General features: G+C 33.1%; 1 protein-coding gene across 1 annotated transcript in view; it reads right to left on the bottom strand.

Moving 5' to 3' along the window:
• The window catches only part of LOC143257944 (tyrosine-protein kinase receptor torso-like), a 43,689-nt gene that overhangs the window by 14,924 nt on the left and 13,089 nt on the right, over positions 1-15,676 (bottom strand). The window contains exons 10-15 of the mRNA XM_076517014.1: positions 12,421-12,602; positions 10,581-10,698; positions 8,761-8,909; positions 6,303-6,510; positions 4,893-5,077; positions 2,331-2,433 (exon numbers count right to left, since the gene is read on the bottom strand). Coding sequence (XP_076373129.1) covers positions 2,331-2,433; positions 4,893-5,077; positions 6,303-6,510; positions 8,761-8,909; positions 10,581-10,698; positions 12,421-12,602 — 945 coding nt within the window. The remainder of the gene's footprint in view (positions 1-2,330; positions 2,434-4,892; positions 5,078-6,302; positions 6,511-8,760; positions 8,910-10,580; positions 10,699-12,420; positions 12,603-15,676) is intronic.

Below are 15,676 nucleotides of genomic sequence, written 5' to 3'. Positions count from 1 at the left end.
ATAGATGCATATGCAATGTGCAATGCAGAAATGTTCACAGTCATTTCTAGACTGTTGAAAGTATTTGCCACATTGCATGTGTCAACGAGCTTAGTGGAGCGTTCGTTTTCAACTCTCAGAAGACTCAAAACGTATTTGAGAAATACTACCGCTGAAGATCGACTGAATGGCCTGGCATCATTATACATTCACCGGGATATTAAAGTTGAACCAAACTGTGTTGTAGATGTCCTGGCAAGAACGAACAGACGTTTGAGCCTTTCATAGATATTGGATTGTATTTCTCTAGTTCTGACAAAACTTGCTGTATTAAAGAGTGTTCAATCAGAAATTTGCATTTGACCGTTTATTATGTGAAATTATCTGCCATGCAATCACTGATATTTATGAAACTTTACAGGTAGCAACTGAACTTGTCTAAAAAGTTTAGGTCCATGGGGGGTTAACCCCCAAAAACCCCCTTGGCTGCGCCCCTGATTTTTGAAGAGTTACTGTCTTTCAGGGTGGAAATAAAGCATTATAAAACGGACAAAATCAGTGTAGAGTTTTTCGCTTGGGTTGTTTTTATTCACCTTTATATGGGGATCGAAGACTCAGTTTTTGACATACAAACATGTCACGTCCAAATGCACCATCTACAGAAGTTTACACTGTGAGAACAACATGAGTCAAGTGCCACGTGCCATTTCCCTGATATTAGTACCCTATATGTACATATATAGTACGATATTAGTACATAGTGGGTAAAATACGACTTACTATATACTTCCAGTCAGTTGATGTCCACAGTACGTGATCTAAGGTCCACTAAACCATAATTTCATTTTTACATCTGAAGTCGACGGTTTTCAGACCAGCTATCCGCTAATACCTAACTTTTTTTCACATATGTATATTTGAAGGTAATAAATGAAAGCACTAATTAAATTAAAGTATATGAATATTTTGTTTATTATAACAGGGCCCTCACGAGCCAGTGGAAAACATTTTTGTTGAAAACTACCCAATCCGATTCTTCTTAATTCCAGCTGATACGTTTTGGACATTTTTATTGACTAAAAAAGAAGGCATTTTCCCTCACTCTTTCATCGACGGGGCCGCGAAAAGTGATTTGAAATGGTGAGGTGACTGAAACTGTCAATACATCATGAGCTTAACGACCAAGGACGAGAAGGATGGAAGTCTCCAAATGATACACAGGAGTATTCAGAACCATTTAGAACCACCTTGATAGATATTGTGTAGCAAGCCGAGTACAATATTATACCTGTAACTGCTTTCAAAGAGTTCCTGTTTGTTCACCTCACTGCTGACGATCGTGATGCTTTAACCTTTCCTACCTAATCGCAGGTGAAATCGATCATATCTCAGTTGAAAGCTAAAATAGAAAGATGATATTAAAAGCATAAAAGGTTAGCAATTGCTTAAATACTGATGATGAAAATGTGGCTTTACTGATATATAGTGATTTTACTTTTAGCAGGTAAGCCTTAGTACTAGCCAGTAAAGACTTGAGGGTAATGTATTTCACTTAAAAATTTATCGGTTAACAAACAAAAACTTGCCTCGAAAAGATACATCTAAAACCATCCCCTTTGGAAACTTCCGGATTGAACTTAGCTTTGATATTCAACAAATTGTAGTGTAAAAGATTCCATGGATCCTGAGGGACGTGTTAAAGTTCAGTCTTTTTCCCTTGACCAGCCTCCGACAGACTGCTGTCATAGATTTCCTTATAGTAAACATGAATGTATTTTATCCTCGATTTTTAATGTTGAGAGACACTGATTATGTCTTTGTTAACAGCTCTTCTTAGTCGAATATCAACTATCACGCCCCTTTTAAAGTCGAAGAGGTCTTATCTCGTAACAATTCTCCAGCAAACTACCGATATGACTGCATTTTTTCATCTACAAAGTTCAAATAATCGTCTGACGTCTTGATCAGTCTGCTTACCATAGATTAAAAACTGAGTATTCTACAAATGTGTATGTGATGTGTGAAGAGTATATTAAAATGACCAGCCATTGTATAGAAAATTAATCTAACTGGCATTCATCTAAATCAATATCATCATATTAGTAAGCCTTTTTTCGTGGCATCACAGTAACATATTCATTCTCTACAAAACTATATATATATCAAAAAATGCCTGATGGCTTGTTTCATATTATAATTTAAACATGCAGATAAAAGATATACCTATTATTTTCTTTACGTCTGAACGCAGTACAAAAACAATAGCACCGAAATACCACATAGACAGTCAGAAGTATAAATTAGTATTGAGTTCCACAATGAATGAAGTTTTTAAATTAAGTTTCACCTACATTTTGAAACTTCGGAATCCAGTGAGTTTGATGCTCTTAGCTTTTCTGAATGAGATGAATGTATTCCAGCCTCGCTTTCAGATGGACGTCGTGTTATAATTTCCTGATTAAATACGGAAACAAAACATTAACATGCCAGCATAATAACAAAATACAAAACTGAGTATAAACATCACATGTCATAATTCAAATTGTGCCCACGATCATAAAACATTTTTCAAAGTGTGTCTTATCTTACTGTTTTTAAAAACAGCAAACACTGATCATATGGTATTCAGTAATCTTCCTTACATCTTTCTGAATTAGGTTGCGTTTTACAAAATGATGCATTTTAATACCAGAAATATATGTAACTGAAGAAATAATGAAAGTAAAATAAGTAAAAAAACAAACGTCTTTTGTTACTATTACGGTTTAAAACTGCCTGACGAAGGGCTATTTTCCCAAAACGTTGCAAATTAATATATCTTTTGTTGTAAACTTGTGTTTTTACTTCCTTTTTTTATTATTTGTCCACATCTTGCGTACTACTTCTACTGTATATTTTTTCTGTGTACGTTGAACAAATCCGTTATCTGCATAGATAATATTTACTGAAAATAACTAATGTATCTGAAGACTAATTAATTATTTATGTCCTTTAAAGAACCAGTTTTAGTATTAACAATGAAAACGGTACTCGATGGATAGCTATTTATCATACAATAATGAAACTCTTGCTCGTACGTATGATAGTGGAAAAAACCTTTTATTGCGCGATGTGTACACCCCAATTTCGCGATATTTTTATCCTGTGTGCATGTAGATTTGCAATAGGGTTCATGATTTACTCGCGTTGCCTCCGTTTCGAAAACTTAGAAAATCCTTCACAACTCCAGAATGAACAACGATCTAGATCATTTGACCTCAAAGTGTTCATGAACTTTGGTACAAATCCAATCACACTTTACAGAATTATTAACCCCAAACCACGAAGATGCCCTAACCCATTCTGTAAAAAAAAAAAAAAAATCTTTCAGAGTCATCCAGTATGCGGATCTAGATTTTCATCCGGACAAAAATTGTGGAGAACTGTCTCATACTAACTTTCAATTTTTTGTAAAATTTTAGCGCACACTGGACTATTATTTTTCGAAACACAGACAGACATACAAACGGACTCCTTTGTAATTCTGTCTTATCGCGAACTACACACCAGTAGTATCTTTCAAATCTAACAAGCGCGTTATTAAGAATACGTAGGTCTCTAAGTTCACCTACATAACTACATATCTCGTACTTTAACAACACATTGATTGGGGAAGGTCACTGCTATTTATTTTGGAATTTTCACTTCAGGTAAGTTTTTTTTTTCTTATTTATCTTTATCATGTTGTTCATACAGGCAATGCTTATTATGAAGGTTGGTATACCAACCTCAGGGATAGTTTGTTTGTTGAATTGAAATTACGGCAAATCTACTTATCTACTTCAGTGCTATCTGTAGTCGTTGTCCCCAACTTTAAAGTATAGACGAGAGGGAAGACAGTTAATTAATAATATCCACCGCCCATTCTTGGGCTACTCTTTAGCGACAAAACGTGGGATTTGATTCCGCGACCCGCAGATTGCAAGTCGAACGTTATACACAATAGACCCTTCAGGAAATAAGTTTCTTTTATCATCTGCAGTTATTCAATTGTGGTAGCGTGATAGCTACTTTTGGTGCCCTGCGCTAGTACAGCGGTAGGTCTACGGATTCACAACGCTAAAATCAGCGGTTTGATTCCCCTCGGTGGGTTCAGTAGATAGCCCAACGTGGCTTTGCTATAAGAAAACACATATACAGCTACTGTTGATATTGTTGTCTCAATAACTGCTTTGAAATATGAAATAAAATATTTATTTTCATTCATGATGTTAGAAAAACAGGTAGGTTCAAAAAGTCAAATTGCCCGTGAAGAAAGAAAGTTCACCTCTCGAAAGCACTCGGGTTGTCGGGTTTTTATTCATTTCAATCAATTTTTTTTATTAAGCATTGAAAATAGTAAAACAACTATTTATAGTTATATACAAAACACTACTTTGTTCGTTTGAAATATTTTTACATCAAAAATTAATTAGTTTTTTTCTATTAAAAGGTTAATAATCCTATCGGGAAAAAAATCATAAAATTAAATGTTCAAGTGTGTGAAATAGCAGTTAACAGCTGCTAAACATTCGATGAAATTTCTTAGGTACTTTAGTTGTTTTCTTTTAAAATCACATTGGAGGCATTGAATTTAAACTGCTGTAATTTAAGTAATAAAATTAGTTTTTAAACACGTAATACGTTCTAACAAGGTCTCAAATTTATCACATGAAAATGCCGAGAAGAGAATTTATTATACGTTTTAAAAAAAGTATCTTTATGCTCTGTTTGTATCGCAATAAATGTACTCTGTATTTTGTATTTATTTTTAACATATTTATAATTTATGTTTCTTCTGATAAAATAATTTCATGATTCAATTCTTGAATACGTAATATTATTCAGCATTTTCTTCTCCACCAGATACTCAACACTAAGTAGGCGTAACTTACTTCATTTCGGAGCTTTAATAAATACGAATGAAGGTCCCCTAAAGGGCAATATTCCACCATTAAAGCAACGGTTCTGCCTGTGGTTGTAAACCCTCTTAGACTAACAATTTGAGGATGTTTTCCAATGAACTTCAGCAGTTCTATTTCCTGAATTAGTTGTTCTTTTTCTTCATCGGAAGCACAATCTATTTTAGAAGAAAACTTAACATAAAAAAAATAGATATTAAACTGTTTATATCCAAGTATTTAGGTAACGCTATAAAATATTCTTTCACGTAAAAACAGATTTCTGTTTTTGTATTACCAAGTCGTTGAAATGCAGTATTTTGGCCTTCTAAAACAATTCATTGATATTATTAGACAAAAACTTTGATGTGTGGAAATAACATAAACACAAAATATAATGAAAAACAATTAACATTGCTTTCCATCTCAAACTTAATATTTAAACATCTTCAGAATTTCTAGTAAATTATTTGTTTATTGAAGTTCATACAAACTATACGCTAGCTATGCCTAATTTTGAAGCGAGAAACTATGCGTAACCAACACTTATCAAACCGAACAGTGGGATTTGTTTGTTCGTTCGTTGTTTTTTGAATTTCGCACAAAGCTACTCAAGGGCCAGTCGCTCGGCTCGTAATCTGAAAGTCGCTGGTTCGAATCCCTGTCACACCAAACGTGCTTGCCATTCCAGTCGTAGGAGTGTTATAATGTGTCAGTGAATCCCACTATTCGTTGGTAAAAGAGTAGCTCAGAAGTTGGCGGTGGGTCTGGTGATGACAAGCTGCTTTCCTTCTAGTCTTACACTGCTGAATTAGGGTCGGCTAGCACATATATCCTTCGTGTAGCTTTGCGCAAAATTCAAAATAACCAACCAATCGTTATAAGTCATCTTACTCATCGCTGAACGATAGGGGGCGTTAAATCATGTTATGTGTTACAAAATGATGTGTGGTGATGTCTTAAAAGATTCAGTAATTTTAAGAAGGATATAATTTAAAATAGTTTGAGGTGACCTCTACTAACATAATCACCTACAAATTAATTAAAGTTATAAACTAAATAATATTCAAGAAATTTTTTTCATAACTATATTTAACTGGAAACTCTAGAAAAATGTTGTGTATTGTATTCACTTTGTGGCTTTTTCGTTACATCGAGTCATAATAAAAAAAGAAAAAACAACGCCTACAAATTTTAAATTAGATTGTTAAAAAAGTTAAAATATCAAACTGATACTACATCAATTGTAACATACTTGTTAACCAGATGACTTATTAACTATTTGATTAACTAAACTGGAACATACTTTTGTATCAGTAACCTACTTATTAAATTGATTTTGATCAAATAAACACTTTTTTCAATGAAACATAAGTTGGTTCTTAACATGTTGAAGTGCCTCACCCTTAGTCATCTTTACTGCTACTGTTTCCTTAACTTTTCCAATCCATATACTTCCTTTACAGACCACCCCGAATGCTCCGTGGCCAATCACTTCACAGATTCTTAGTTTATTTAAGTCGACTTCATGTGGGACTCTTTTTTTCCTCGGGAACACATCTCTGTTAGGCCGCCGAGGTAGAAATATGGGCATTTCTTCGGTTGACACTATCTACATGTATAAAACAACGTGAAGTAAAAAAAAAAAAAAGCTTTTTATTGCAGAAAGAAAAATAAAACTGAATTTAAAATAAGTAAAATAAAACTGAATTTAAAGAAACAAACTAAACGTGTAAAGTGATAAATTAGCCTTACAAATCGTCTCAACTTCAAGGTGAAATTTTGATTTCACAGGTCTACATAAGTGGTTTAATATATTACATTTTTGTTTTTCGTAATCATTATATAACTTAAAGACTCAAAAAAGAATTCTTCATACATTCCATCAAAATAATTAGGCATACTATCATGCTAGTTGGATCTTTGGAAAGCACCATTTCTGTGTTTCTGATCTACAACAGCAAGATTGATTTGTAGTAATAAAATATAGTCTAAAAACTGACACTGTCACTTTTGATTCATAAAGCGGATAAAATATTAACACAAGGTCCCTGTAAAACACAAAAACTTGTTCATTTAAGAAAACACAAATTCATACATTTAAAAGACAACACTCATTATATTAAAACAGGAAGAAGTGTTGTTTTTTTCACATGCAGATGTACTGACAGGGCTAACAACCTACTCACTTAAATACCTGTTGAAGAATCCGCAAGCGATTGCGGCCCTATGTTCCTTGATGGAATCTAATGGTGATAACTAACTAGATGTACTGACCTACTGATGAAGTACCAAGTATCTGACTTCAGAAGATAAGAGATCATTGTAAATGGTAAATTGTCAAGTGTCTGCGGTTTTGGAAAATAAACGTCTTATATAAGTATATTCAGCATCATTTCAAAACACTTTTGACTTCCTCTTAATAACTTTTCAAGACCATACTTCTTCATATGCTGTCAGAAATTAAATTATTTCAACACTACAAATTCACGAATATACCTAGAACTTCCGGGTGACGGTTTAAACACTCAAACGTGTGTAATTTTCTTACAAATCACTTTTTTACCCTTCTTTTAAAGTGCAGCTAAATAATATCAGTGACACTGTTGAAATGGTTTATACTTATTAACAGAATAAGTTATTGCTTTCTTGCTTATTGATTTCCCCCAGTGTATGTTTACTTAAGAGGTAATACTGAAGAGCATAATGTTTTTTTTATAACCTTTAAATTTAACTACCTTTAAATCTGCCGAATTCAAATATGTGAAAAATAGTTTTAGATTATCGCTCTATAAGGTATCTAGAACAAAATATTAAAACTGTTGTCTACCACTGTTATTATTTATTCAGTTATTGAAACGTCAAGTATAAAACAAACCAACAGTACTCCACGTTTCCACACATAGTATCAAGTTCAAGTATAACAGAAGCAATCAGTACTCCAAGTTTCCACACATAGTATCAAGTTCAAGTATAACAGAAACATGCAGTACTCCAAGTTTCCACACATAATATGAAGTTCAAGTATAACAGAAACATACAGTACTCCAAGTTTCCACACATAATATCAAGTTCAAATATAACAGAAACATACAGTACTCCAAGTTTCCACACATAATATGAAGTTCAAGTATAACAGAAACATACAGTACTCCAAGTTTCCACACATAGTATCAAGTTCAAGTATAACAGAAACATACAGTACTCCACGTTTCCACACATAATATGAAGTTCAAGTATAACAGAAACATACAGCAGTTTCCACACATAATATGAAGTTCAAGTATAACAGAAACAAGTTCCAAGTTTCCACACATAATATGAAGTTCAAGTATAACAGAAACATACAGTACTCCACGTTTCCACACATAATATGAAGTTCAAGTATAACAGAAACATACAGTACTCCACGTTTCCACACACATAATATGAAGTTCAATATAGTTAACAGAAACATACAATATACTAACAGAAACACGTTTCCACACATAATATGAAGTTCAAGTATAACAGAAACATACAGTACTCCAAGTTTCCACACATCTCATGACCAACTTTTTCTTTTGAAAGACAAATTCTCTTCCCAACGTAGACAAATATTTGTTAAATTAAAATCTTGTCATCAGTATATTTTTTCTCCCGTGATATTACAGTTCATTCCGTAAAGTTGTTGACATTCCACAAATAGAAACCAAAACTTAAAAAAAAAAAAACGAAAGTTTTTCTGACAAGAAGTTTTTATACAGTGAACATTTGAAAGAAGATATATAGGGCGTAATACAATTACTGATTAAACATTAGTTAAGTTGCTGTTGAAAATTATAGTATAGTTAAGCTAAAAAAAATAAATACATTAAAATACCTTTTCCTTCATTACATTGCCAAACTTTCGACGTGAGATCTTCTTCCTCCTCAGCAAAATTATAGAGATTAGAAAACATAAAACAGCGCCACCACAGAGAGTAGATAGAGTGATGATTGTAAGCCTTGAATTCTGGGATTTCCCTGTACCTAAATGTATATTACACGTGTTGACGTATCGATAAGGTTTCTTATAAACAGTTAAGTCTGCAGTAAAAGATTATTTTTTCTTTCCTGTTTATGGGTCAACAAAATTTACGTCAAAATTTCACAAACAGTAAAGGGTTACATCAAAACATACTTCATGTCATTAAATGCGGAAACAAAATAAGTGTAACAATATTCACAAAAATGTATTTTATATTATTTACTACTAGCTGAAAAACCCTTCTCTGGAAGGACATTATGTAGATTCATGGTTAATGAAAGGTTATTTTAGGACATGAAAAGTACTCAGCAGATAGCCTGATGTGGCTTTGCTATAAGAAAACACACATACCCTTATATGTAATCGTGAAAAAACACTCATAAAACTGAAAACTCAAAAGATGAAACCGTACATTTGCAAATATCTTTGCACGGGCCTAATGAACCTCTGTACCATTTTGTTTAAATACCATTCATATATCTTAAATAGTTACACAGACATACCAGAGAAAATGCTATTATATTTATATAGATGTACATGCAATTCTGATTTTTCACATAAACAAAAACTATGCAAACAATTTTAAATCTAAGCTCTTGGTAACATAGGTGTCTTTATATAGAAAATATTAATCAAACTAGTTCGGTTTTCCATGTTTTATTAACAGTTTTGATGTAATATGACAATATTAAAAATAAAAAAAAACACACGAAAACCGACATTTTTGAGCACAATGAATCTTTGTTATTCGCGTCAGCTAACTCATTTCGGTAACAAAGTTTGTTTGTTCTTGAATTTTGCGCAAAGCTACACAACGTTTATTTACATTAGCCGCCTAATTTGCCAATATAAAGCTATAGGGAAGGTAGTTAGCTATCACCAATCCTTGAGATACTCTTTACTAATGAATAGTTGGATTGACCATCACATTAAAACGCCCCAAAGCTGAAAGGGCGATGATGTTTGGTGTGACAGGGATTTGAATATGCATCCCTCGGATTACGAGTCGAGCGCCTTAACCACTTGGCCATGCAGGCTTTATTACGATTAGTAACATTTATGATTTTTCAAGCTAGCATTACATTTCAAGGAGAAGAAAACCAGTAATAATGAACCTATATTTAGATCATCGAACGTTTTGTATTCTACACGTCAGAAGATTAAATGTGTTTTATTTATGTTTTGCGGTTGTTCTCCTCTAACTTAGACTCCGTTTTCTGCCTAATACATCTATAAATACCTGATTTAGATCGTCTAAACTGACGTACAGAGCTTACAAGATATAAGGTTAATCTATAAATGCCTAATTTATATCATTTAAGTTGATGTGCATAGTTTACAAAATAGTATTAATAAATAAACGTATAAATACCCCTATCTAAATTGTCTTAACTGACGTACCCATCTCACTAACATATAATAATATCTGAAGAAAGCTTTCAGTTTAGAAACCGCCGACTATCAATGCTCACGTAATAAACGACTATTTTTAGTTTAACTTCAATATTAGGAATTTTGCTAACTGCTGTCTTAAATTCCAGAGTAATGTTGCGTTGGTTACACAAAGGAAAGCCAAGGTAATTAAAAGATAGAACTAAAAGTAACCAATTGAAAGTTTTAAGAAATTTGGCGATTTCTTTTCTAAACCAATAATTACAGTTTTTAAATTGTACCTTCGACAAAGAAATGTGTTACGGCAGGATCTCCCCTTCCAGCTTCACTCACGGCAGCAACACTGACTGTGTATCGACTGGCAGATTTGAGGTCATGCAGAGGCAATCTGTGCGTTGTCTAGAGCAGAGAAAAATGCTCTGAAATAAAACAGTTAGTGAACAAAACGTGGAACTTTATCAAATCATTCACGATTATGTTTTACCATTTACTCAGGTGCATTAGATCGTAAAGAAGTGCATGTATTCTTAAAAAATCAGTCATTCCTGCTTTATTTTTAAATTAGTTATTTTTATAGGATTTCACAGTACAATAGGAAAACCTTACGAGTGAGAAAAGTTGCGATGTTAAATTAACCCTACCAGATTTATTTATTCAACTTTTCTTTCGTTTACTTGATTTATTTTACAAAGGATTCGATATTAACTACCTGAAATGCGACACATTAGCTAAACGGTAGATCATAAAGGTTGGATTGTCTTTTATACGACACATGGGCCAAATGACGGGTCATTATTTTCAGTTGTTGACCAGGGTGTTTTTTATTGAATTACGGGCAATGTAACGCGAGAGCTATAAGTGCTAATCATCAAAATCACATGCCGCCAATTCTTGGGCTACTTTTGTCAGACCGAATAGTTGGATTTAACCGTTATTTCTATAACACAATCACTGCCCCAAAGTTCGGAAAGTGTAATATTTTTAGCTTACTTTCCCATTATTTCTCTCCTTTTTTAAAACAAAGGGGCTTTTAAATTGGTTTTCTATTCTCTGTACATTGCGGATAATCGAACCCCGGATTTTAGCATTCTGCAACAATAAACTTACAGCTGATCCACCGGATGGGTATGCTTTTTTTTTTTTTTTTTCCATACACACTTCAACAACGTACTGGTTTATTTGATTTATGCAAAATAAAGAAAACAGTCTACAACAACAGAGTGAGCTCGAGAGGTCAGTGTCCAGTTTCACTGTAACAATTTACAAATAATTCCCAGACGAAATATTTGCGTCCCATGGTTTTGAACGAAACGTATTTCCAACGAGAACTTAACAGAGCATCAGTACATTAAGTAAACTAAACTTCTGTATACTAACATATGAAAATCAATATTTACAAATAATCAGAAACTGTTAAGTCTACAAACAGATACTGCTTAAAAGAGTATTATTTCACAGTCAGTGCTTTAAATAAACATACATCTGTGTTTTGGAAAGTCTTTAAAAAATGTGCTTATAACTTCTTATAATTCAGTTAGTGCTTCCTTAAGAATACAATATCATAGATAGTTTAGGATTAATTCATCACTTAGTTTTTAGTTATGTCAATTGTACGCTTATTGAGAGTTATGTCGATTACGAACTTAATTTAGATTTGTGTCACCTGAATATCTAGTTTTGAGCTACATCAGCTATACGTTTATTGAGGGTTTTGACAATTAAAAACTTAGTTTAAAACTGCGTCCCCCGAATGCCTAGTTTTGAATCATGTCAGCTACACACTCATTGAGAGTTATTTCGATTAAGGTCTTACCTTAGAGTTGTGTCACCTAGTTTTGAGTTACGTCAACTACGGGCTTATTTAAAGTTATGACACTTAACAGTTTAGTTATGCAAACAGAATACTTATTAAGAGTTTTGTTAACCAAACACCTTGGAACTCTGCCATCTAAGCACATTTAGAGTTCAGTAACACTATAAAAACTGAACAATTCGTTTCAGAACTATTTTAAAGGTGTAAAATAAATCAACAAACAGATCAATAGAGGATTTCACACTATATTTAAACTAGACATAACGTATCTTATACTGAAAATAACATTTACTTAACATAAACATTACCTCGTTTACGTTTTTTATCAATGTGTGAGGGGTCTCGTTAATGTCAATCTGCCTGTTTGCCACTACCTGATATTCCAAAACTCTGTTTTTCTGAGACGTATGAGCAGGCGGCTTCCATACAACGTGAGTAGAAGAGCTTCCATAAGATCTCCGGATCCTCAGCTCTCGAGGAGGACCTGGAGCTACACGAATAAATGAATAAATGTTATCTATTTGTTCCAATATGGCGGACGCTACTCGTCAACGGATGTGGCGATTGTAAAAACAATTTTGTAGCGTAAAACAAAAATGAGAAGTTTGTTCGATTCTAGTTATTGTAACCTTTTCAATTTAATTTCAATTATCGGTTACAATTCTTCTGACGAAACCAAGTTCTCGTTATGTATGCATACACGTATTTTGATGTAATCATGAATAATTCAACTGCTCGTACTTTTTAGTGTAAGTGGAAAAAAATGCTTTCACACCCTTGGAAATTTTTGCTAATCACAAACAGATACAACACTACAAGGAAAACGTACTATAGAAACTTAATAAGTGCCTTTAATAAAGTTCCACATTTTACAAACCACACTCAAAACGTATTAAAGAAAACTAAAATTACAAAAACAGACAAAGCAGTTTTTTATGACTTCTGATATTTTTTATATCCAAAACAAAACTATAGACAGATAATAGAAATTTCAAATAAATAGTAAAAGATAACAACAAAAGATATATATATAATAAAACAGAATTAATTAATACCTTTCATTTTTATTAATGAAACTAAAATAACACATTATACTAAAACGATCTTAAACATTCAAATCATCAAGCTACTTAGCAGCCATAGCGGTTATAAAGTTACGATGTGACGGCACGGCATAAACCTACTTTCTGACACTGTTTGGCATTTTTTTGTGATACCACAAACTATTGATCGTTTTAAGGAAGGTTATGTAACAACCCATTTCCGACGTAAAATATTCATACATTCAAATCATAAACTTGTATTTAGATCAGAAATTTAGAATTTCTAAGACAGAACTATCCCTTATACTTAAAGGTGTTGAAATATGGATCAACTTGGGGAAAATACCATTCAGAAAGAGACCTGTAACAAGTCGTACCACAGCCATGGTGAAAAACGTACGACGTCTTATTACAGTTAAATATCTACGAATACAAATGTCAGTGGCAAAAGCTATCCATTGACACAAATAACAGTATCAAACATAATGAAGAGAGATATTCTTCTAGAAACGAAGGCAACAGGATATGAATTCACCACTATAAGGCCGATCAGGTTGTTGGACGGAGAGCTTGTGAATTTTTGTATGATTAGACTGCTGAAAAGTACAATATATTAATTATGGAAAGCAAGCACGGAGGTGTGATCTGTGCTGGACATGACTTCCTTACAAAATCTCGTTTAAGGCTATTGTTAGTATGCATCCTCTTCAAATAGAGCAAAATCAGACATGGTGGTACCTCAAAATCGATTTAATATAACTTACACAACCTCTGTAGTTAAGGTGCTTGTTTTGTTTTAAATTGCTGTTATTAAGAGGATTATTCATGTACAGGTTAAGATGGGTTTGGCTAAAATGTCAGTTTTCTGAAGTGGCATTTCAAATTTTTGGTTGTCATTAGGTTAAGAATCTTTCTTGAAAATATTCAAACCTATGTATTCAGATAAGTTAAAATGTTTTCAGAACAGTAAACATTTTTGAATGGATATTATTTAAATGTGAAAAGATACAAAAACCAACGAAGTCCTTGGAGTAATTTTTCCTTGGTAAATCTCTCTGGACTCTGGTAGAAAGTTTTGTTTCCATCTTAAAATTCTAAAAACCTAAAGAAATGTTCAGTCCCAAACAGGATTATTGTTCGACTCGACGTGATGTGAATAATTATCTAACAAAAAATCAAAATAAACATAAAAATTGACAGAGTTCTCAGATTAAGCATACCAAAGTGAATATAAAATTTCGAATACTTAAAATACCCAGATTTGTGATTTTCATTTACAAATATCAAAAGATTTGAGCAGTTTGCTCACTTTCAAAAAACAAAACTTGCACGTTTCTGGTTTATTAAAAAAAGTCATTAGAGATATAATGTACAAGGATATTAAACTAGTAGGTTCTCATTGTGGTAATTTGTACGATTTACTAGAAGTTCAGGGATATAATTGTCCTATTAGGCTTGTTTTGAAGTTCGCGCAAAATTATTCGAGAGCTATCTCGCTTGCTATCTCTAATTTGGCGGTGTAAGGTTAGAGGGAAAGCAGCTAGTCATCACCACCCACCGAACTCTTGGGCTCCTTTTTTGCCAACGAACAGTGGGATCGACCATCACTCTATAACTCCCCCGCGGCTGAAAAGGCGAGCATATTCGGCGCGAGCAGGATTTGAACTCGCGAATCAATCGAACGCCTCAACCCACCTGACCATGTCGGGTCGTCCCCATTAGTCCATTATTTTCAAATATAGTTACATACAACCAGAAACCTATAAGCTTTTTTGGCATATTTTCTTGAAGTACTTGAAAAGTACATACATACCATGAAGAATAGTTTAAGATCTCTAAACGGATTTCAGATTTAAGATTTCATAAACAAGTTTATTGTGCAAGTTTTGAGTTTGAGTTCCAGTACATTAATTGTCCTTTACAAGAACTAACTTAAGTAGTAAATAATTCTTTTTTTCCTTTCAAAATGATAAAATTATAGAAGAGTTAATAAAATCGTTTTTTATTGAGTTATTTAATATTACTACTACGAGATCTTATTTCAAAGTTAACAGTAGCATTTGTGATTAAATAGTTGGTACTGATATTAACTCAAACTTATCATATGGCTAATAGTTGGTACTGCTTGCTATTGGCTGAAACTTATCACATGATCAAATAGCTGGTAATGCTATTGGCTCAAACTTATCACCTAGGGCAAAGAACATTGAATCATAAAATTCTATTAGGTACTGAATAAGAGCAAATAAAAGTTATAATAATATGCCAACCACTTTATCTGCTACATCCAGTGCCGTAAACATTGGTTGAATAACTATCTACAGAATTTTAAGCCTGTTATATATCCTAACTATGTTAACACATCTTTATTATTTTTAATGAAAACAGTTTCTGTTTCTGTTTGTTTCTATTTTATCTAATAGCAAAGCCACATCGGGTTATCTGCTCAGCCCACCGAGGAGAATCGAACCCCTGATTTTAGCGTTTAAATCCGAAGACATACTAATGAAAACAGAGCATA

The sequence above is a fragment of the Tachypleus tridentatus genome, chromosome 7, assembly GCF_004210375.1.
Source record: "Tachypleus tridentatus isolate NWPU-2018 chromosome 7, ASM421037v1, whole genome shotgun sequence".
NCBI classification, from domain to species: domain Eukaryota; kingdom Metazoa; phylum Arthropoda; class Merostomata; order Xiphosura; family Limulidae; genus Tachypleus; species Tachypleus tridentatus.
The sequence above is the reverse complement of the archived record's forward strand: the minus strand, read 5'-3'. Positions and strand labels throughout refer to the sequence as shown.